Raw genomic sequence first — 21,248 nt, forward strand, 5'->3', positions numbered from 1 at the left:
AAGTCGACCTGTTTCAGCCTTCTGCAGTCTGCTACGGGTTCGCTGTCGTAATATCGATATGGTTTTTCACAAGCTTTTGGTTCCCTAGTTATGACGAGTGGTGCTGGAGTCGAATTATCGTCGTTGTATAAGGGATGTTTTCTTCGGCTTTAGATTGTTGTCATGATTGCCGTGTGTTGAGTTTTTATGTTGTTAAAGCGTGATTGTAATTTGTCGAATTAGTTGATTAACTACCTCAAGTCTCGGCACAGGAGATAACTCACTCACCAAAGTCACGTCACAGAGCTGCTAATCATCACAGACAGGCACGACAATCCAAACAGCAATTTAACTGTTTTTTTTTTACATTGAGTCGACGTATGCAGACTTTTAATCAATGTAAAAAGAGATAGATTTGCTATCTAGGAACTTACCTGCAGGCAACGCTTCATAATCGCTGTAGCGACTTGACAACTTGGCTCTCTAAAATCATGCGAACAACGCAATGGAGCCATTCAGGCATTGTGTGGAGTGCGGACATGAAATACCGCAGCAATACACTCCCGCAAACTTTTGTTATCTTACATTTTGACAGTTCAATCTGAGAATACTGTTGATTGTGACTTTATAGGCCCAGTCTGTGATGGAATAATTGTCGATTGGGCGAAAGTTGCACGATGATTAGCCAGGAAAGGGGAAGATACGTCTTGTGCTTCTCGTGTTCTGCGCATCACGCAGTTTTATTGAAGTCCAAACTTCTACGCATAATGCCAACTTTTTAAGCTCATTTAAAATCTAGTCATACCTTGAATACCTAGTTCTTGACTGTAGAACTGTAGGCTACAAAGTCACCTAGCTTACATTGTGTAGTCACATTATCTTTTTTCAAAAATGTACAAACTGTTTGTAATTGTTTCATTGTGTTCTGCTAGAAAGTCGATTTTCAACTACCACGTCTTCATGCCAGTATACCTTTTTAATTTTCTATTTAAAATATATTCAGTATTACGTTTCGTAGCCTACATTACATAAATCGTCAACCGCAAAGCATTGACATATTCCAAGTGTGTAGGATTTGTTTGAGCTCTACAATGTTTGCTAAAATTGTTATTGCTGTCGTTGTGTTGGTTTTGTGCAATGACGTCATTTCTCATCAATTCAAGCCATCCACTATCAGGGATGTTTCAGGTAGGAATGTGATCATTTGAAGTCGCTATGTATATTGATTTACAACTCCGTGTGCTTGTTTTATCAAAAGACCACTTGTAAGTAATTTTTATCAATATATGATTTACTGATTTTATGATGATTTTAATATCATCAGAGCAATATTCGATGAAGAGCAAATAATTATTTATACGCCATTAAGATTTAGTGCATTTAGAAATCTGCAGCTCCACGATAGCCGACATGTCAGGTTAATCTTGTATTTGCAATTTAAATGAAAACTTCTTATCCATTATTTATATTCGTTTAAGAAGCTATTACTTTCAATATCACAAATTCATCCTTTTTACGTTGATTCAACAACTACAGAGGAAGCAACATAAAAAGCATATTTTTCCAGCTGGGCTCATAGTACACTAGCCTATATCTTGGCTCCAGTGATCCATTCTTTCTTCTCACCTGGAAGACATCAGCTGATTCGAGCAATAGTAGGCAGTCACGTGATCACAATAGCGCGGCTACTGTGAATGCGGGGCTGTGGAATCGGCCAGTTATAAATCGAGGAGACGGATTCGTATATTTTTGCGCGACTCCACATTCCTGCTAAAATGTAGAAATAGCATAGCTTCATTCATTACTTAGACTAATTGAGGATGTGAATGTATAGTATATTCATGTAATTGTATTGTCATAGACAATGCCTATTGTTGGTAATAAATACGTCCTGTGTGTGATATAATGAATTGTATACTTTTAAGTTATTTTGGCAGCCGATTGTAGCATCGAATAGACAGCGATAGACACGTGTTTCGCCCATGAGGCTGGGCTCATCAGTATCGCACCGTATTTGTGTTAAACTGTTTTATTTGCATCAACAGCGCACGGGTACAAATAATTGACACGACGAGAGAGCACAAACAAACATAGCCAGGTCGAAGACTTTAAGAAACCGGCCTGCCACACCCCGCGGCGGCGGGGAGCGGCGTGATTTATGGGGTGACGATGCACCCGGAGGGTTAAGTCCACCAGCTTAGGTCGCGAGGGCCAGGCTGGGGAGTCGAGGTACCTGTGGAGGGAGAGTGTGGATCGAAAAACTATATGGCCCGTCCGCAAATTTAGAATGGCGGAGCGGGCCAGGGAGACAGGCTCTTTCTGCATAGCCCAGAAAGAAGCCCTGCGACGAACCGGGCGACCCGTCGTGTGTGGACGCTGGAACCGGCAGTAATTGACCGCCGGGCAGCGCCCACGTCTCCTTCACGCGTCCTCGCGCAGGTACTTTGACTCTTATACCCGGTCTGCCAGTAGGCAGAGCGGATAAAATTGGGGTCTCCCACGAGGAAGAGAGTCGAACCATTTAAGGATAATTTGGCTCTCGTGGCAGACGAATATTCAATAAAAATGTGGAGCAGAGGCTCGATGAATCAATATACTGTAATCAAAAAAAAAATATATATATATATATATATAGGTGGGAGTGTAATTAATACTCACTGGAGAAGAGTAAGCTTTCATTCGGCGAGCACGGATGTGCACTGGCCAGACGTTGAGGCAGGTTCGCCCAGCTGGGTCGGGGAGGCTAGCGATCGAAACCAGAGGCACTGATAGGCTGCATTACCGGTAAAAATAGAAAATTGGGGTAGAAGTTTTGAGGCTGCATCGAGTTGATCAGGGGATCGTGTTGATCAATGCATTGAAAGCGGAGCGATGTTGATCCGAGCGGGCAAGAACAGCGTTACAAGGCGAAAGCAGCGTATGACAGTTCGAAACAATTGATTGATTAGTACATAGAGAATCTAGTGAGGATTGAAATTGCTTAATTGCTATTAAACCAGTCTCAAGTCACAATGTACATGAGGTATTTTATTTCCTTCCTTTTTACTTTAGAATGGTTGTTTTTGAAGAGACTGGAGTATCATATAAAAGAAATGGCGCAGGTTTATAGAAATAAGGTGATGACATAAGGTGATCAATTTTAAGCCAATATTGTTATAAGGTTATAACGTCTAAACGGTTTGCTGTCTTGCGCGCCCGGATACTTACTGCAACGTTATTGGGGAATAAGTTTCTGATCGCTGATGTCGTCTTTTCTATGACGTAGCCCCTCCACAAGTGAGCCCGGCGTTCCAAGCTTTCCAGACGCGGAAGGATCCTTTGATTGAGAGGGAAGCCACTTTTCTAGCCACCTCTGCTACCCCACGAGTAGGAACGCCCAAGGCCGTCAGAGCTCGAGAGCTCATCGGGGCATAGCTCCCGAGGGAGCCTACGACGAACGGAAGTGACAGGACGTCCCTGCAAGGGCGCTTCCTGTCTTCCTTTATGTTGACACATAACTCGCCGTACTTGTCGTGTTTCCTGTCGGCGGCTTTTCGAAGAGAATCCGCGCCGTTGTCGAACGGACATGTGACGTCACATACGACCGTGACACCGTCAGGGCGTTGCAGGACGATGTCAGGACGCAGATCGGCACCGCCCGCTTCCACGTGCTGTGGAACCGTACTATCTATGGAAAGCCCGGGTTGCCATTCGGCAGGCACATGCCCCACGATCTCCCTTAATACCGAATTGTGTCGTTCCGTGATGACAGTCATCACGGTAGGGCAGTGATTCAATATGTGGGGGAGAGTCTCTTCCGCTTTCCCACACGCACGACACATGGAAGGTAGGTAACGGCGGCCATGGCTTGGTTTTGATTCAAGTGGCATTAGATTCAATCTAGCTTTGTACGCAAATACTCGGTCCGCGTGATCCAGGAGCTCCGGGTGCCGGGTCCAGGAATTTGAAAATCCGGACAGGCAGTGGGCACTGACCGTCTTGCCTTGGTCAGGTTTGGATTCCCACTGTCTCCTCCACCACAAGTCATTGTGTTGATGGAGGGTCGGCACCACTTTTTTCCTTATAGGAGGGGTGATTGTGGAGCTCCCCGCGGCCAACTCAAGGCCGCCATCCGGGCGGGCGGACCAACGTACGTTCAGGCGACGGGTGGCCGCCGGGACACGGCCCCACAGGCTCTCGCCTGTAGGGCACGGTTTAGGACGGGCGCCGTCAGGAGGGGGGTCACTATTCAGATAACTGGCCAGGTGGTCAGTCGTGGGATCTGGAGTGCCGAACCTCAGACAGGCATGACGCCTAAGCTGCCCGAGAGCGACGGCAGAGACAATGCTGTCAGGTGACGTCAGCATCTTGAAAGCATGAGCTAGCGAAAGCGTGTCACTTTCGCGACACAAGTTCGTCATGCCCAAACCTCCCAATGCAGGCTTACAGTAAAAGAACGCGCTGCAGGCCCACTTGGGAAGACGCCACGCCACCTTCAAACACCGCAAAACCAGTCGGTCAAGCTTCAGAAGCTCATACTGTCTAAAGCGCCGCACTCGCAGATGGTATGACGCGGACGGGAGAATGATGGAAGTGAGTGCCAGAAGTTTCTGGCTTGGGGTAAGAAAGGATTTCATCAATAAGGAAATGTGCTTCTCCAGAGTGGAGATGAAGGGTTGGGTTAGGGATGCGTCCGAGGCGTAACCGGTTCGAGCGCCGAGGTATTTATACGTCTCGCCTTTGGGGATGACTCGAATTTTCTCCCCGGCAAGGGAGAAAGGTTTCGGGTCGACCCGCAGACGGGACGCCGACACTTTCCCATAGGAAAGGGTGCCACACTTGCGTGGGTTGAACCGTAGCCCGGACCAGGAAGAGAAGGGTTCAGTAGCAGATAGAAGAGAGATCATCTGCTCGCGATCGGAAGAAACGAGACAGATGTCGTCCGCATAAGCCATACAACGCACTTTGATGTCGTCTTCTTTGGCAGGAAGGTTGTAGCCGCAATCCGTTTTGTCACGGACGCCCCTGAGGAGCACCTCGATGACCAAATTGAATAGCAGCCCAGACAACGGGCAGCCCTGACGGACTCCCCGCCCCACAGGGATACGGTCGGTTTCACCATTGCCGCAGCGGACGGTGCAGGTGTTGTCGACGTATATGTCGGAGATGCACTCAATAAGGTCTGTGGGGGCGTCGAAATGACGCAGGACCTCGGCTATGCATTCGTGCCGGACACTGCCAAAGGCGTTTCGAATGTCCAGAAACGCAACCGACACAGGCCTTTTGCGTGACTGTGCATCCGAGAGGATGGTGTCGAGCATGAACACATGCTCATAGACGCCCTCTGTGGGCATGAATCCCTTTTGCTCTCGGCTGATAACATTCCCCTCCACCGCCCATCGCTGCAGGCGCCGGGCCAATACGGCGGCGTAGATTTTATAAATGTTTCGGCAGATGGAGATGGGCCGCCAGTTGCTGACGTCGTGCAGGTCACCCTCAGGGTCTTTACATATGAGTGTGATCCTGCTGGTTCTCCACTGGTCCGGTACACGACGGTTGATCCGGCAGGTCTCGAAAAGGCTGGCCAAGAGTCCCCCTCTTGGATCCAGGGTCTTCCAGAAACCGTAGGACAATCCGTCAGAACCAGGGGCGGAACCGACATCAAGCGACTGGAGGACCGCCTCCACCTCCCGCGCCGTAATGGGACCTTCACCGTCATCGACGGGGAAGAGGTTCACACTATCATGCTCGTAACGGTGGGAGTTCATCCACTCGGGCATCTGCGAGCAACTCCCAGCTTCAGGAGCGGTCATGTCGCGTCGAAATCTCTCCTCAATTTCTTGAGGTGGGATTTCGCAACGACGGTCACTGTTTTTTCCTTCAACGATCCGGCGGACTGTTCCCTTCGCGTCCCGTGAGAAGGCGGCTCGCAACCCCACGCCCCTACAATATCGGGCTCCGTTCCCGCGCGAACCCCCGCCGTCCGACCGAGGAGAACCCCCGTTCGAACGACGGCGAGCCGCGCGAGCCCGGGCGCCACGATTGAAGCGTGGTTTGCGAGGACGTGTCCTCTTGGGCGGCGAAGTGCCAGCGGTCCACTCTTCCAATTCAATGCAGAACCGGTCGAAATTTATGCCACCCGCTAAAGTAAGGTTCACTAAACTGCAAAGAGCCCGCCTGGAGCTTTTCGTCTTACTTTCCCTGACTGGTTCAACAGGGTCTTGGATGGATCGTTGAATGTTGGGTGAGATGGACATCCCTGGGGTAGTCTGTGGGAGTCCGGAGTCAATCGTGGCTTGGTTGCATGTCATGGTGTCACTTCGGGGTTGAGTCAAGGTTTGGGAAGAGATAGTTGGCAGGAATTTAGAGTGGGTGGTTTGGGTAGGTGGGATAAAAGGTTGGGCTTCAGCAGACAGCGTCGAGGTACAAGGTTGTATAGGACAGATGGGAGCAGGATTAAAGGGTAAGGAGGAGTGAGATGAATAGCGCTGAAGAGAATTAGGAGAAAAGGTTTGCATGGGCGGCTTGGAGGAGCTGATGGGGTCCCCAGCTTCAGCTCCGGTGGTAGCCGTCAGAGGCAGAGAAGAAGAAGGGCGCGAAGCCGGCTTGGATAAACCGAGCGAGTCCACTGCCACGGCTCCGGTGGAGGTCGGCTTGCGCAGAGGTACATGTAGAAAATGGTTCGCGCTAACAGTAGGGCCGTAACAGTCCGTGGTCGGGCTATCGGGCAAAGAATTGGAGGAAGAGGAAAAAGATTCACTGTTCGACGAGTCAGACGAGTCGGAAGAGTCCCCACTTTCCGACCCAGGTCCGGCCGAAGACAGATGAGGAAGAAACAACACATCTAGGTCAGGCAAGCTGTCAGTGTCAGCAGGGCTGAGCGAAGTCTTGCCTGGATGAGATAGAACAGTACGGAAAAGTTCAGGCATAAAGTCAGGTGGGGGGGGCAAAGTGGGAGTGCTGTCTAGGCCTTGGCGCCAGAAGACTTGAGAACGGATGACAGAAGAAGGGGGAAGAGGGGATGACCCCTCGACCGATGCGCCTGCAGTCGAGGGCCGGCGCCTTCCACGCCTGACAACAGAGGTGTAGGAAAGCCCAGGCTTGGTCATCATAGGGGGTCTGGTTTGGCTCTCCGAGGGTGTCGGGTCATTGCTCAGCCAGGGAAGGCAGGTTGGCAATTGAAGGCCCTCGGGGCAGGATCGCCAATGCTCTTGGGCCCCATCCAGCTTGTAAGCTCGAAGGAGAACACGGCAGCACCTGCTGCAGGTGATCAGGAACTCGGCGCGCGAACCATGAAATGCTCGAATATGGTCCTGATACGCCTGCACATCTCGGTAAGGTTGAGATGCCCTCCTGCAAGTGGAGAAAGGACAGAGAAGGGGGAATAGATTGGGGAGGGTGAGGCGAATAGGGCAGACGGACTGCAGTCTATTCGACCTCGGGAAGGGTGATTCGAAATGGGTGGGGTAGCCACGATGTGGTGCGGAATTGCGGATCGGACACTCGTCACCGTGACGAAGTGACGAGTTCGCAAAAAGCAGTGAGTCTACCGGGGAGGCTTCACCATCTGGGTTGAATGAGTGACCACTCACAGGAACCTGCTTCCTCGTCGGCGAGCCTAAGCTAGTGGACTGAGAAGATGGAAGGGAGAAACCAACACCGGCCAGGTTATCTCTAAAAGTCTTCAAACCTGCACTACTTGAAAAGCGAGACATAATTCAAATGAAATAATTATAAAAAGCTGGTTATTACAAAGATTTAAAGTTTACGGCGACGTTTCTAAATTTAGAGATTTAAAAGTGACGATATAAGAACTGGTAGCAGATTGTGATGAAATTGAATTTAAAAACCAACGATTTACTAAAGATTTGGCTGATAAAAAGCAATTTACGTTGATTTAACGTTACAGGATAATATTATAATGTAAAAATGTTAGTGACAGATAAATAAACTAAAAAAAAAAAATTTTAATTACGAATTGGTGGGAGGAATAAGAGGAAAATGATAAAGCTTTAAGAGCAATTGAATGAATGTACAATTGTGACGTCAGTTCGTAAACTTTACTCCAGCTAGCAGAGTGACCCTGCGACGATTAATAAAATACAACAATTAAATATAATATAATACGCCAATAGTCGTTACAATTGATTGGAAATAAATCAGTTAAATGGTTTCGGATCAACGATTAAGGATTCAGAATAAAACAATTAAAAGCGACACGTAATTCAAGCTTAAAAAGAGAGAATATGGAATTGAATTTGGGGAGCACTGGCAACACTAGGTTTTTTTTTTTAAATTGATGCTAAAAAGCTATGAAGAAAATAATCAAAATGGGTGGAATTTGGGTAATTAAATGGGCAAAATAACTTATTTTTACAAAAATTTGAAGACACAACAGGCTGGTTATACAAATTAACTAAAATTATTGAAATTGGTAAAAATTGAGAGACAATATTGGTACAGAGAAGATCAAAAATTAGGCTAGGATTTTTTTTTTTTAAATATTGCAACTGTTTTTGTTTTTAAATTTACAAATCAAGGTGGAAATAAAATTAAAATAAAACACAAATAATTACGGTTTTTAAAGTCTTTTTGTCCTTTCTTCTTAAGCTAAAAATACTGTCTTCGGGGTAAAGATGGAGAGTAACAAGACCGGGCTGGAATTGCGAATCCCGGTGCTTGTTAAGGGTGGGAAAGGTTAACAAGGGTAGAGGTTGGGTACTGAAGTCTTTTCCGTTGATTGGGTAGGGGTTGATTATTAAGCTAGTCTTCTTGGTTGATTGCAGATGAATTTTTCTTGAGCTTTTTTTTTTAGTCTTTAATTTTTCCGAATGGCTGAAGACTGTGTAGGCTACTTTTGTACTTGTACTGGCAATTTTCTTTATCCAAAACTGTCTACTTTCCTGGCCAAGTTTGTTTTGCTTAATCGGCGTAAGCCAAAGAGCCTATCCTTATTATGGAAAGAAAGAGCCAACAAAACCTTTGTTGGCTCTTTCTTTCAAAAAGAGCCAACAAAACCAACAAAACCAATTACTTTGTTGGCTCTTTCTTTCCACAAAGATAAGAGTTAAACTGACTGGTAAAGCGGCGGTCGATTACTCAAGTGGCAAGAATACGGTGCGATACTGATGAGCCCAGCCTCATGGGCGAAACACGTGTCTATCGCTGTCTATTCGATGCTACAATCGGCTGCCAAAATAACTTAAACGTTTAATTGGAGGTCTTTATGGCTAGCGTGGAAGCTACACCGTTCTGGTTAGCGAAGCGTTACTGCTGCTCGCTGTGCTAGTGAGTAATCAGCCTTGTGCTGATAGCCGGGAAGAACGCCTTTCTTCACAGAATTGTATACTGTTAGTCTGTTACCTCTCTTCTAGATTCCAATAATGCGAATATCATAGCAATGGGTGATTGGGGAGGACTTCCAATCTATCCCTACTACTCTCCTTTTGAGTACGCGACAGCAAAACGCATCATGAAAGTAGCAGCTCTAGAAAATAGCGATTTTCTTTTGGCTCTTGGAGACAACTTTTACTACGATGGCGTCACAAATGAATTTGATTCCAGATTCAAGGCAAGAATATTAATATTTTCGTCAATGATATCACTTAAATATTAACACGATAACTTGGGTCATGCACCAATCAGAGACCCGGCCTCTTTAAACACTAAACTTCTAAAGACTTCTAAAGACATTTCAGAAATAGTTGGTTTTTTATTTTTTATTGTGAAATCTGCTTTTAGAAAGTTTTGTGTAGGTGAGATTCTGGAAACTCTTTTGACTTGTTGACCAGAAGAATGAGTTCTTGTGATGTAATATTACCCTAGTCTCTGGAAGCTTCTGGTAGCAAACCTGTTAAAATTAGCCGCGTGATTTGATTACAGTTATTATTAGAGTTGTGTTGAGAGTTGTACTTGTACATCATGAGGATTAGAAGTTGTAGTGAAAAGTATACTGAAGACGATTGTGATGTAGAGTTCAGCCGATTTTAAATAGAATGGAAAAGTTGAAGTTATTGCCAATTGTAAAGTAGCGGTTGCAAGTAGTAGCGTATATTTATTTTGAAATCGATGAAGATGTTTTCTGTTCAAAATTTGATTTCTTTATGTATATACTTAAAATGGCGAACCATTCCTCAGTTTCAATTTTTTTTTCATTTATCATCTCACAAGTAGAACCACTGACGGCTCATGTAATGACGCTGTGGTGCTGCATCATTTCTTTGACTCATTCTGTCCGTGATAACTCATGTAAAATTCGTCGTTTTAGCGCTGTCTGGAGCAGTGCGCCTAAGGTTGCCATATTGGCAATTTTATCGCCAAATTAAAAAAAAAAATAAATACAATACACTACGTCATCTTCCACGGTCTCTTTACCTGTAAGAACTAGAAAGAATTGCGACAAAACTGTATCAGTTCATTTACGGGTTGGTACGCGTCTCACTTCAAAGCATTTTATTGTTTAGGCAACATTTGAAAACGTTTTTGGGGATCCGTCATTTCTCCATGTACCTTGGTACGTGGTTGGTGGCAACCACGATCACAATGGAAACATGACTGGACAGATTGAATATTCCAAACATTCCACAAGGTGGAAGTTCCCCAACCTTTGGTAAGTGACGAGCTCTAAGCTTTGCAAACTGCTTTGGTGATACGCCACGCGAAACAGATCATGAAATGAACTAATAAGCCAAATTCATAAATTACGTGTTTTAGCCAGGTGTAAATGTAACACCATTATTTTTATGTTTCTCGGCAGCCGATTTGTAGCAAGAATTGACAGCGATAGACACGTGTTTCGCCCATGAGGCTGGGCTCATCAGTATCGCACCGTATTCTGCCACAAATTTATTCGACCACCGCTTTACCAGTCAGTTTAACTCTTATCTTTGTGGAAACAAAGAAAGAGCCAACAAAACCAGCAGGCGCCAGGGCAGAGGACATGTGAAGAGAGGGGCGTTCTTCCGCCTTGGGGCGTTCTTCCGGCCGTTCTATCAGCCTTGTGCTGATAGCCGGGAAGAACGCCCCTCTCTTCACACCATTATTTTTACATTTTATTTGTGATTATGTAATCGTGTGTCCATAGGCTACAACGAATTAATTCTTGAAAAGGTAGATTGAGTTTTCAGATTTTATTTTCCAACACCCACCGGCAAATGCTAACGAGACCTATCTTGTGATTGATCGATTTTGATGAATGATTCAGTGGATAGATCAGCAAACTCAATGAATGGAGTTATTCGTCTCTGAGTTAATAAACATGGGTTCGATACCCTGTGCTGTCACACCAAAGTTCTCGCAAATATGGCACTGAATCTTGTTCCTACTTTGCACTCAACCCAGTGGTAATAGATTTATGAAAATAATTTACTCGATTGCGCCTCTGCGTGGTTGTCCTGACACAGTTTGCTTTGTAAACCATTAAAAGCAAATCTGCGATGAAAACGGCCAGTAGCGTTGGCAAGAGGGGTTCCAGGGGCTACTTTTAGACTCGGGCCTAAGATTGTTTTAAGGGCTCGTAATCTTTCAAAAAGGGACGGAAATTTGACAAAAACCACAACGTACATCTTTGGATATCGTGTTTTTTTTCTTAGAAGGGCCTTGATTTGAGGACCGAAGATCTCATGGTACCGGCTCAAATTATACCTCAATTCTGGATACAGCGCTGGATTCAGATAAAACATTCTACTGTTGTTGCATTAACCAGGTACGCCATTGAGGTGAGTCGTTCCAACTTCAACATGACAATAGTCATGATAGACACAGTCTCTCTGTGCGGGAATACCCTCCACGACGACTTGGGCGGCCAACCTGATGGGAAGGTCCATCAGCCTCATGTTGTAGACCAGTTGGCCTTCATAGAAAGCAAACTGAAGGGAAATATGTAAGTTGAAGTCAACAACTCTTTCGCCCTCAAGAACGTGCAATCGTTTGTTGTTTTTATATAGCTACAGTTTTATCGCTGTCACGATTTCTTTCTATCTCTTACCAGGAAAAAAGACTTGGAAAGATTCAATGACGTAGTTTAATGGGTTATAACCGAAAAGCAGTCAATTAAATTCACGGATAGTTCTACTGGTGAGATGATATATAAAAACGCTTGAAGGACTCCAACGAATGGTTCACCACTTCCAACAATTAATCAAAGTAACAGTAAACGGCAATAGATTCCAATGCTTGCGACTATTGATCAAGTTTAACGTAATCCACTCGCAGCTTCTCATACGATTCTAATTTCAATCAGAAATTATATTAGCGTCAACTTGCTTTACTCGTATGCAATACTTCAACTTTTGATCAACAATAATCTTTGCTTTTATTACCAACTGCTACTATTTCAGCAATGATCTCTCATAACCAACTCATCATAATAATCAACTCATCATAATATAACTCCCATAATAATAATCTCAGAATAATCAGAAATACAAACTACACCACTATTTATAGTTGGCTGTTCAGTCCAGTAACTTCGAGAAGGTTACATCATAAAGAACCATCGTTCGGTCACGTAGCATTTAAAAGGTAAACAACAGAAATCTCTAGAAGGTCACGTTCGCAAGAAGATTCTTACATAATAACGATTTCGTAATCAGAGGTCCATTCGTAAACAACCTTGTGACATCATGACAAACGATATTGGCAATTGTGAAAACAACAGAACGTTCCAGATACAGAATAATCTAGAATTACGTTGCAGAACAACGACTTCACAATTAGAGGTTACTACTGGTCATTGACCGATAATAACACAACGCACCAGAATTCCATAATGAAAATAGCACATTCGTTGAAGATACAAAGCAAGCCATCGCGAGGCATTTGCACCTTGATTGTGACATACGCCCCCCCTTAGAATATTGTTGCAAACAATATAACAACACAATCAATACAAAACACACCACAAAACAATTAATTACTCAATAATCAGTTCTCATAAGTCTATCGTTGCATGATCTACCAACGATAGCTTTTCTCAAAACAATAGTCACGTTTTCTGCGAAAGTCTCCAACGTCCTCAACATTTTCAGTGCATCGGCGAGCGAGATGACCCATCTTCCTACATCGGAAACATCTCCTCTCCGGACAGTCCTTGGCGAGATGACCTTCTTTACGACAATTGTAGCAAGCCTTTTCATCAAAAGGGCAGCTCCTGGCTATGTGTCCAATCTCCCCACATCGGTAGCAGTGGTTGTCACGGCAACGTCTATTTTCCGAATGTCCGCCGTCAGCAACGCACTCCCTGGTGAAGTGTCCGCGTCTACCGCATCTATAGCAAACTCCAAATGGTCGTCGCCTGCCTCTTCTCCTCGGTTCTTCGCGCTCGTAATATCCGTCATCGTGAGATCGTTGCTGATTATCTGCAGAACAATCTCGAGCAAAGTGACCATTCTTGCCACAAGAATAACAAGTAACTTCAGAATTTCTCTCAATAGCATTTCCGATTATCAGATCAACTAAAGAGTTTTGTAAACATAACGCTTTCACAGTCCCACTACAATACGGAGTTTCGATAGATATCATCGCTAACGGTCCTTGGATTGAAGTGGTATCTATTTTTGTCACATGGCCAGTTTTTCCCGTTAATTGACTGTCTTTAACCAAATCTCTCCTCACTATTATACCAGTAGAACCAGAATCACGTAAAACTTTTACCTTTTTGTCTCCAACTTTTCCATCCACTACTGGCAGGTGATCTTCAGGTATTATTTTTCCGCAAACATCTTCATCCGGATTCTCCTCGTCAAGCGTGGGTTTAGGAATCATTAACGCACAACCGCATCGATAAACGTCCGTGTCTTCATCTTTTCTAGACTGATTGGATCGGGACAACGACTTGTCCTTGCATTCCTTCGCTTCGTGTCCTTGCCTATTGCAACGATTGCACCACTTCCTCGATTCCTGGTGATTTCTGTTAGTCTTTCTCCGGCAGTTAACAGACTTATGACCTAAGCCATTACAATTAAAACAACGTACTTCTCTTGGAACAGCACCTCCTTTAGAATTATTTGTTTGCTCCTCGTCATTATCGCATGACAACGTTTCTTCAGTCGACAACTTCTCATCATGAGCAACTAAGTACTGTTCTGCCACACTGGCTATTTCTTCTAGATTCTTTGGACTTCTCTCCATTAAATAAACAGACAGATCTTTTGAACATGAATCTGTGAATTGTTCCTTAACTATAAGGTTTGCCAATCCGTCCAATGATTGTTCGGCCCCCGAAAGTTCAAACCACTTTAACAAAAGGTTTCTCAAACGTTCAATAAATTGACCTGGACTTTCGTGTCGTTCAGGCTTTGCCTCACGGAATCTTTGACGGTATCCATGCTCGGTAAAATTGTATCGCTTTAACAGAGCTAACTTCAATCTGTCGTAATTCATGGCTTCTTCTTGTGAAAGTCTTGAATATACATCAAGAGCTTGTCCCGATAATAACATGCTTAGCTGGGTAGCCCACGTCGACTTCTCTAATTTGGCTATTGTAGCATATCTTTCAAATCTTAACAAGTAACTATCCAACTCATCTTTTTCTTCAACAAATGATGGCAAATCTGGACGTCTAACTTGCGCCACAATAACATCTCGAGCATTATCATTAGTAGAATTAGATCGCTCACCAATGTCCAGCTTTTGTCTTTCTAATTCAAGTTTTAACTTTTCCAATTCATATTGCGCTCTTCTTTCTTCAGCTTCTACTTCGTACTGCCGTTGAGCACGTTTTTCTTCAGCTTCAGCTTCGCGCTGCGCCCGCTTCTCCTCTGCTTCGCGCTGCGCCCGCTTCTCCTCTGCTTCAGCTTCAAGTTGTGCTCGCTTTTCCTCAGCTTCAAGTTCTGCTTTCCGTATTTCACGAGCAGCTCTTCTATCTTCTCTTTCGTCAGCTTCTCGCTGAGCTTTTTGGTCCATTATCTTGTGATACTCTTCCATCACAAACTGAGACTTTTCATTACCAGTCAACCCCATTCGTTCAGCCATGCTCCCTAAGTCTTCAATCATCTCATGTTTGACAGTATCCGCCATCTTGACATTAATTTATTATTCTTTCAATAAATCTTCGGTATTCTTCGGTTTTTCGGTTAATTCTTTTCGGTTTATTCCCGGACGAGCCCCCAGACTGTCACGATTTCTTTCTATCTCTTACCAGGAAAAAAGACTTGGAAAGATTCAATGACGTAGTTTAATGGGTTATAACCGAAAAGCAGTCAATTAAATTCACGGATAGTTCTACTGGTGAGATGATATATAAAAACGCTTGAAGGACTCCAACGAATGGTTCACCACTTCCAACAATTAATCAAAGTAACAGTAAACGGCAATAGATTCCAATGCTTGCGACTATTGATCAAGTTTAACGTAATCCACTCGCAGCTTCTCATACGATTCTAATTTCAATCAGAAATTATATTAGCGTCAACTTGCTTTACTCGTATGCAATACTTCAACTTTTGATCAACAATAATCTTTGCTTTTATTACCAACTGCTACTATTTCAGCAATGATCTCTCATAACCAACTCATCATAATAATCAACTCATCATAATATAACTCCCATAATAATAATCTCAGAATAATCAGAAATACAAACTACACCACTATTTATAGTTGGCTGTTCAGTCCAGTAACTTCGAGAAGGTTACATCATAAAGAACCATCGTTCGGTCACGTAGCATTTAAAAGGTAAACAACAGAAATCTCTAGAAGGTCACGTTCGCAAGAAGATTCTTACATAATAACGATTTCGTAATCAGAGGTCCATTCGTAAACAACCTTGTGACATCATGACAAACGATATTGGCAATTGTGAAAACAACAGAACGTTCCAGATACAGAATAATCTAGAATTACGTTGCAGAACAACGACTTCACAATTAGAGGTTACTACTGGTCATTGACCGATAATAACACAACGCACCAGAATTCCATAATGAAAATAGCACATTCGTTGAAGATACAAAGCAAGCCATCGCGAGGCATTTGCACCTTGATTGTGACAATCGCAGACAAAAAGTATCCACAGCCAAAACATAAAAAAGGCAAAATAACTAGTGACTGTGACACAGAGTCTAGTGATAATATCTAAGTAATCTGATCTGTAACGAGGGCCTGGTGTTTTCAAGGACGTTATCAGGCTGTTCCTAACGTTATTATAACGCTTTAGAATTAGAGTTGATTGGTGATACGGAACTTAACAATTGCTCGTAGAAGGTGCTTATGGCAGCTCGAGCTGCAGGTTTTCGTCTTCAGGAACAATTGTCTGAATAAAATAAGCCTAGAAGTGGTGAAGTATAAAAAGAACGAAATGTAAATTTGGCTGATCAGAATAATTCAAAATTAACAAAGAAGTTTTAAGGCATAAACGAATTCGTTTATTTCAATTGAAGACTGCATCACTACGATGGAAATGATAATATCATTAGTTTTTTTAAACATGTGTTCAAATATTTTAACGACCTATGTCCAGTGTTTCTACTTCTGACAATTGATAAATCCTTTTCAGTTTCCTTTCTTGTCCTGAAAAATTCCTTTTTTTTTCAGTCGGAAATCCTTCAAAATTTCCTTCATAAGCGAGGTTATTTTTGACGTTATTTAAGTTTAAAAAGGTGCCAGTACAACTTTAAAGCTATTTTAATCTTGATTTTTTTCAGTAGCACAGTTATGTCAAAGCAACGTTGTTTTATTAGAACAGTAGGCTGCACAAAAGCAGCACATATTTTACAATAACATGGTTTACTTCCTTTGTTCACTGTCCAGCCAAAAAACTGCTTGTCAGTTAGTCGTTTCTGGGACATTTATCACCTGGAGTCCTGGACATCTTTACCAATTACCACTCTCATCTTTCCCACCCGGACTCCTAAACCTATCCCTAACACTGAAAATGTACAGGTGGTAAATGTCCAGTAACGAAATATCCATTCATTACAAATTTATTTTTGTCTTTAGTTCGGTTTTCCTTGATGCGCTAACCTGATCATAATGTTCAATTTTATAGGCTAGGCTATCTCTTTTTTCTCCTTGTCAGTAACGTCTTCACAATCATTTGAGAACTTTTGAAAAATAATAATAATAAATTTTTCTTTAAAATTGCCAAAAACAACAATTCCCTGCTTAAGACAAAATTTCCTTGTAAAATTGTTAAAAATCCTTAAAAAATCCTTCCTATCTTCATTTCCTTTTTTTATCCTTCGAAACGTTGAAAAACCCCGATTTCGGGATAAAATCCTTCAAAGTGGAAGCACTGCCTACAGTGGCGTAGCAGCCACTTGGCGGTTCTGGCTCTGCGCCAGGGGCGGCAGGCTGCAAGGAGGCGGAAAAATGAGGCTGCACCGTGTACACAGCACGAGAAATGAAGTAATGCAAAAAGAAATAGGCGAAAGCTCGAAAAGTTCAATTTTGAGGCGGCTATTGATCTTTTATTTGCCTAATAGCCTACATTTGTTGTCCATTTTTTGTCTTTTATTTTTGGCCTTAACGCTGAGACAGTGAGGCTTCTTTCTCAAGCATTATAGAACTTCTGAGACGCGGCACATTATTTGTAATTATTTTTATTGAAAAGATTGCTTGACCATGAAACTATTTCAAATTTGCTGCAGTCTACTTAGGGCGGCATTTTCAACAACAGCCAGGGGCGGCAGCATATGCTCCTACGCCACTGACTGCCTATGTCGTTTGTGAACACAATTTGCGATTGTTTGGTCACATGAGCACTCTTGTGGCGTCATATTGCGCTGTCATTAATGTTGTGTGCTTTGTTGCTTCAACAAACAATAGTCCAAAGATGCATTTGTCAGCAAAATATTGCACAGACATCACCTGTGATTGTTGTCACATTGTGATATTGTCAGAATGTCACATTGTGATAATGACAATAGACCCTTATTAGGTCACAATAGCAAATTTAAAACATGGCTAAAACACTTTAGATACGATACTGTGCTTTTTAACTTCATCACGTACTAATAGAATTGTTTATCTCTTTATTATGATCAGTGGCGTTGACAGGGGAAGTCCAGGGGGTGCCTTTGGACCCTGGCGCGGATGATTTTAGAGGCCCGTAACTTTTTCAAGGGGGCTCGGTAACTTAAAAAAAACCACCGCTTATTCTTTGGATAGAGTCTGTTTTAGGAAGTGTCAATTTGTGCCCTAAGGATCTCATTCCCAAATTATCCACGACGCTGATTATGATCAAATAATTCGTTGTTCTTCAGAAACCATTACGTGTTGGTGGCTGGCCACTTTCCCGTGTGGTCCATAGCAGAACATGGACCCACTCAGTGTCTCATTGAGAAGCTCCGACCGATGTTGGAGAAATACAAAGTCACCGCTTACCTCGGTGGCCACGACCACGATCTACAGGTAGGCGGGTCTTTGCCTTCTTATTGTTGCCATGAATGAAGAAAAGAACAGTAGCGAGTGTCCACAGTCAAGGCCTATGAGAGGAGGGTACGGCGTACCCTTGAGGGCCCAGGAATGTGATTGTTGGGTGGCCCGAAATTGTGATTTTATAGTTTAGGCCTACACGCAAAATGTTTGGTTAAAACCATCCCAAACGACTAAGTTCAAGCATAAAAGTTGTTATTCTTTAGTTCCGGGGGGCCCATAATGTAGAAAATGGGCCCGGAAAGGCAATTAAAAAAGCCGGAGTAAAAAAAAGACGTGACTTCGTTCACCTCTGCTAGGCAAGTGGTGAATGCAAAGGTTAATGAAGAAAGGTATTGGTCAGATGATTAATTTGATTATATTTTAACAAGATGTTATATTTGAGCCTTGATAGAGAGCTTGACTTGTTGTAGGCTACCAGATACATACAACACTCGATCAGTAGCCTAACGTTAACGGATTTAACATTTTTTATTTAACACACAAAAAAACTGCTAAATCCAACGTTTTCGACACCACATAGTGTTCTCATTTGGAATAATTATAGGCTACAGCTAAGAGAAATAAATAAGTGAATTTGAAAATTTTACATTAAAGCTGTAGCCTACAAGCGACACCTCTCAACAGCACTATCAACAACTGACACACGAATTCAATGGAGGATACACAAATTGGCGAGGGACAGATCACATGATATGCACATTGCACAACACAAAGCACTAAATAATAGTTTTATTGCAGCCTGATACTACTATTGCGCACAGATGTCCAATTCTGCAGTAAAATGTTGTATGGTGTGCAATACGCCTAAGCAAACATCACGCGTTTTGCCCATGAAAAAGGAGGTCCGGAGTGAGAGGGGGGCCCGGAATGACTTCGCACCCTTAGTGAAAATTTCTCTCAGAGGCCCTGTCCACAGTTGTATTTGCCGATTAATTGGGGGATTATGCCATTATCCAGACAGCAAAATCGTTATTTCTGCATTAATTCAACAATTACATTGCTTTGCATTGTTTCTAAAACTAAGGTAGAGCAGGCCTGACCTACAATGAAGTGTTGAACAACTGCACAAAGAGGATAATACTAACAAAGGATTTCGCGTTGCCTATTGTTCCAAGAAGGCGTAAGTGCTGGCAATCTAACTAGTGCTTGCTAATGTAATGCCATGCGTACGCTACTCTTCATTCAACCTTTGATCGAACTATGTTTGCTTAGCGTTGCAGTGCAACCTATAACTCGAGTTTACTTTGTGGCTAAAATCACATCTGCTCAACACAGGTCGTAACTGCAAGTCAATATAAAGACTCTTTTACTTCATGCTAATTGATGAAACAGATTAATGGTTCAAAGCCTCTACAATGCGAAACTACCAGGATTAAGCTTGCAAAGAAGCTTTTCCAGTCCGAGGATAAAGATTCTCACCACCAATCAAGTTACAAGCAACGACACCACGTTTGTGTTTGCCATTGTGATGGCGCTATCGTTACCTCAATCTCATTTGTACTCTTCCGCCAACAGCACATTCGGGAAAGTAACTCAAGCGTCGAGTACTTCGTGACTGGAGCCGTCGATGTTGTTGATCCCAATACCAAACACAAGGGTTCGATACCTCCCAACTCCCTCCAGTTCCACTGGGGCGATCTCTTGGGGCTTGGAGGGTTTGCCACAATGAACGCAACAGCGGAATCGTTAGTCCTCAAGTTTCACAGCGCGACAGGAAGTCTCTTATACAAGCACGCGATCCCGCCGCGAAAGTGATTGTCTAAGTGTTGCCATTTGTATACCAGCCTTTTTATAATCTGTTAGGTTGATGTTACAAGTGGAATCGGTGAAATCTTCACAGTGTATTATCCTGACGGACGGTTTTCATATTTTTATGTTGATTTATCGTTTTCTTTACGTCCCTCCGTATGCAACTGTGCTGACAATCTGTGACTGCAGCCTAATTAGTTTTCATTTTTAAATTGTTTTTACTCCTATCGTGCTTATCATATCTTTCTGGATTGCCAGTGTTGCCGGTATTTTATTGGGTACTGTGATCACTAATAAGATAAAAAAATGCCATGAAATGCTGGTTTAATTGAGGTTACATTCACTGTTCGACTATTTCAATTAAATCAATACGTGCTGGGTGCCTAAACATTCGTTAAGTTATTGTATTTTATTATGTTTAATCATTGTGATTAAAATATGTCGCAATCAATGCCGATATGAGGATAATCTTGAACCGGTATCAATGTGAGGACCATCCAATCAGTCCACATCGGGTCTTGCGCTTACGTCATGATGACGTGTACCGACTTTTTCACGAAAAATTTTGCCGGCTTTTGGCCTTGCCATGGGCTTGTAAACTCATGTGAAACTATTTCAAATAGCAGATCTTGTACTTCAAACTGTAAATCAGCCTCTTTTCTCAACGTATTCAGGCCTTCAATCAATGTAAAACGACTTTTTTAAAAACCAGTTGTTAACACAAGTTTTTCCCGCTTTTGAAACTCCTTCAAGGCATGTGAACTTTTGTGGAACGAATTCAGCTCAGCAGGCATCCAGTAATCAGCTTCTTTTTCATGCATTCAACGTGTCCAGGCCTTGAATCAATGTGAAAAGACTCATTAAATAGCCAGTTTGAACAGACTTTTCTCAAAACTGCTTGTAAGCAGACCTGCTTTGTTGAACCATAGACAAACAAAACAAAGTTACTTTAGCGGGTTTAACTTGTTTTATTACAAAGAGATATAACATAATTGAAAGTACATACTTTTCAGTCCTGAGTGTCGTTACGGACTACAGTCATTATATAGCGCACAGTCAGATTTATGTTATAATATGTAAGTATATTGCAGATTTGAGTTATTCCTTATGAGAAGAGATACGTTGCAACATGTACGTTTTTAGCACTAGTTGCAACGTTCATC

At 43.0% G+C, this 21,248-nt stretch overlaps 1 protein-coding gene across 1 annotated transcript; it reads left to right on the top strand.

Moving 5' to 3' along the window:
- The first annotated feature begins 1,058 nt into the window (after positions 1 to 1,058).
- Positions 1,059 to 20,635, top strand: LOC145777257 (tartrate-resistant acid phosphatase type 5-like). The gene is made up of 6 exons (XM_082588593.1): positions 1,059 to 1,167; positions 9,333 to 9,529; positions 10,422 to 10,567; positions 11,663 to 11,839; positions 18,162 to 18,309; positions 19,852 to 20,635. Exons 1-6 carry the CDS (start codon positions 1,071 to 1,073, stop codon positions 20,089 to 20,091), a joined length of 1,005 nt encoding a protein of 334 aa, XP_082444719.1. The 5' UTR covers positions 1,059 to 1,070; the 3' UTR covers positions 20,092 to 20,635.
- The last annotated feature ends 613 nt before the right edge of the window (positions 20,636 to 21,248 follow it).

Source organism: Aplidium turbinatum, chromosome 9 (genome assembly GCF_918807975.1).
Source record: "Aplidium turbinatum chromosome 9, kaAplTurb1.1, whole genome shotgun sequence".
In the NCBI taxonomy this organism is placed as follows: Eukaryota; Metazoa; Chordata; class Ascidiacea; order Aplousobranchia; family Polyclinidae; genus Aplidium; species Aplidium turbinatum.

Excerpts from the sequence above, each read along its gene's own strand:
- LOC145777257 (XM_082588593.1), top strand. The coding sequence starts at position 1,071 with ATGTTTGCTAAAATTGTTATTGCTGTCGTTGTGTTGGTTTTGTGCAAT. Across the intron at positions 11,840-18,161 it reads AGCAAACTGAAGGGAAATAT|AAACCATTACGTGTTGGTGG; the intron begins GTAAGTTGAAGT and ends GTTGTTCTTCAG. Across the intron at positions 18,310-19,851 it reads GCCACGACCACGATCTACAG|CACATTCGGGAAAGTAACTC; the intron begins GTAGGCGGGTCT and ends TTCCGCCAACAG.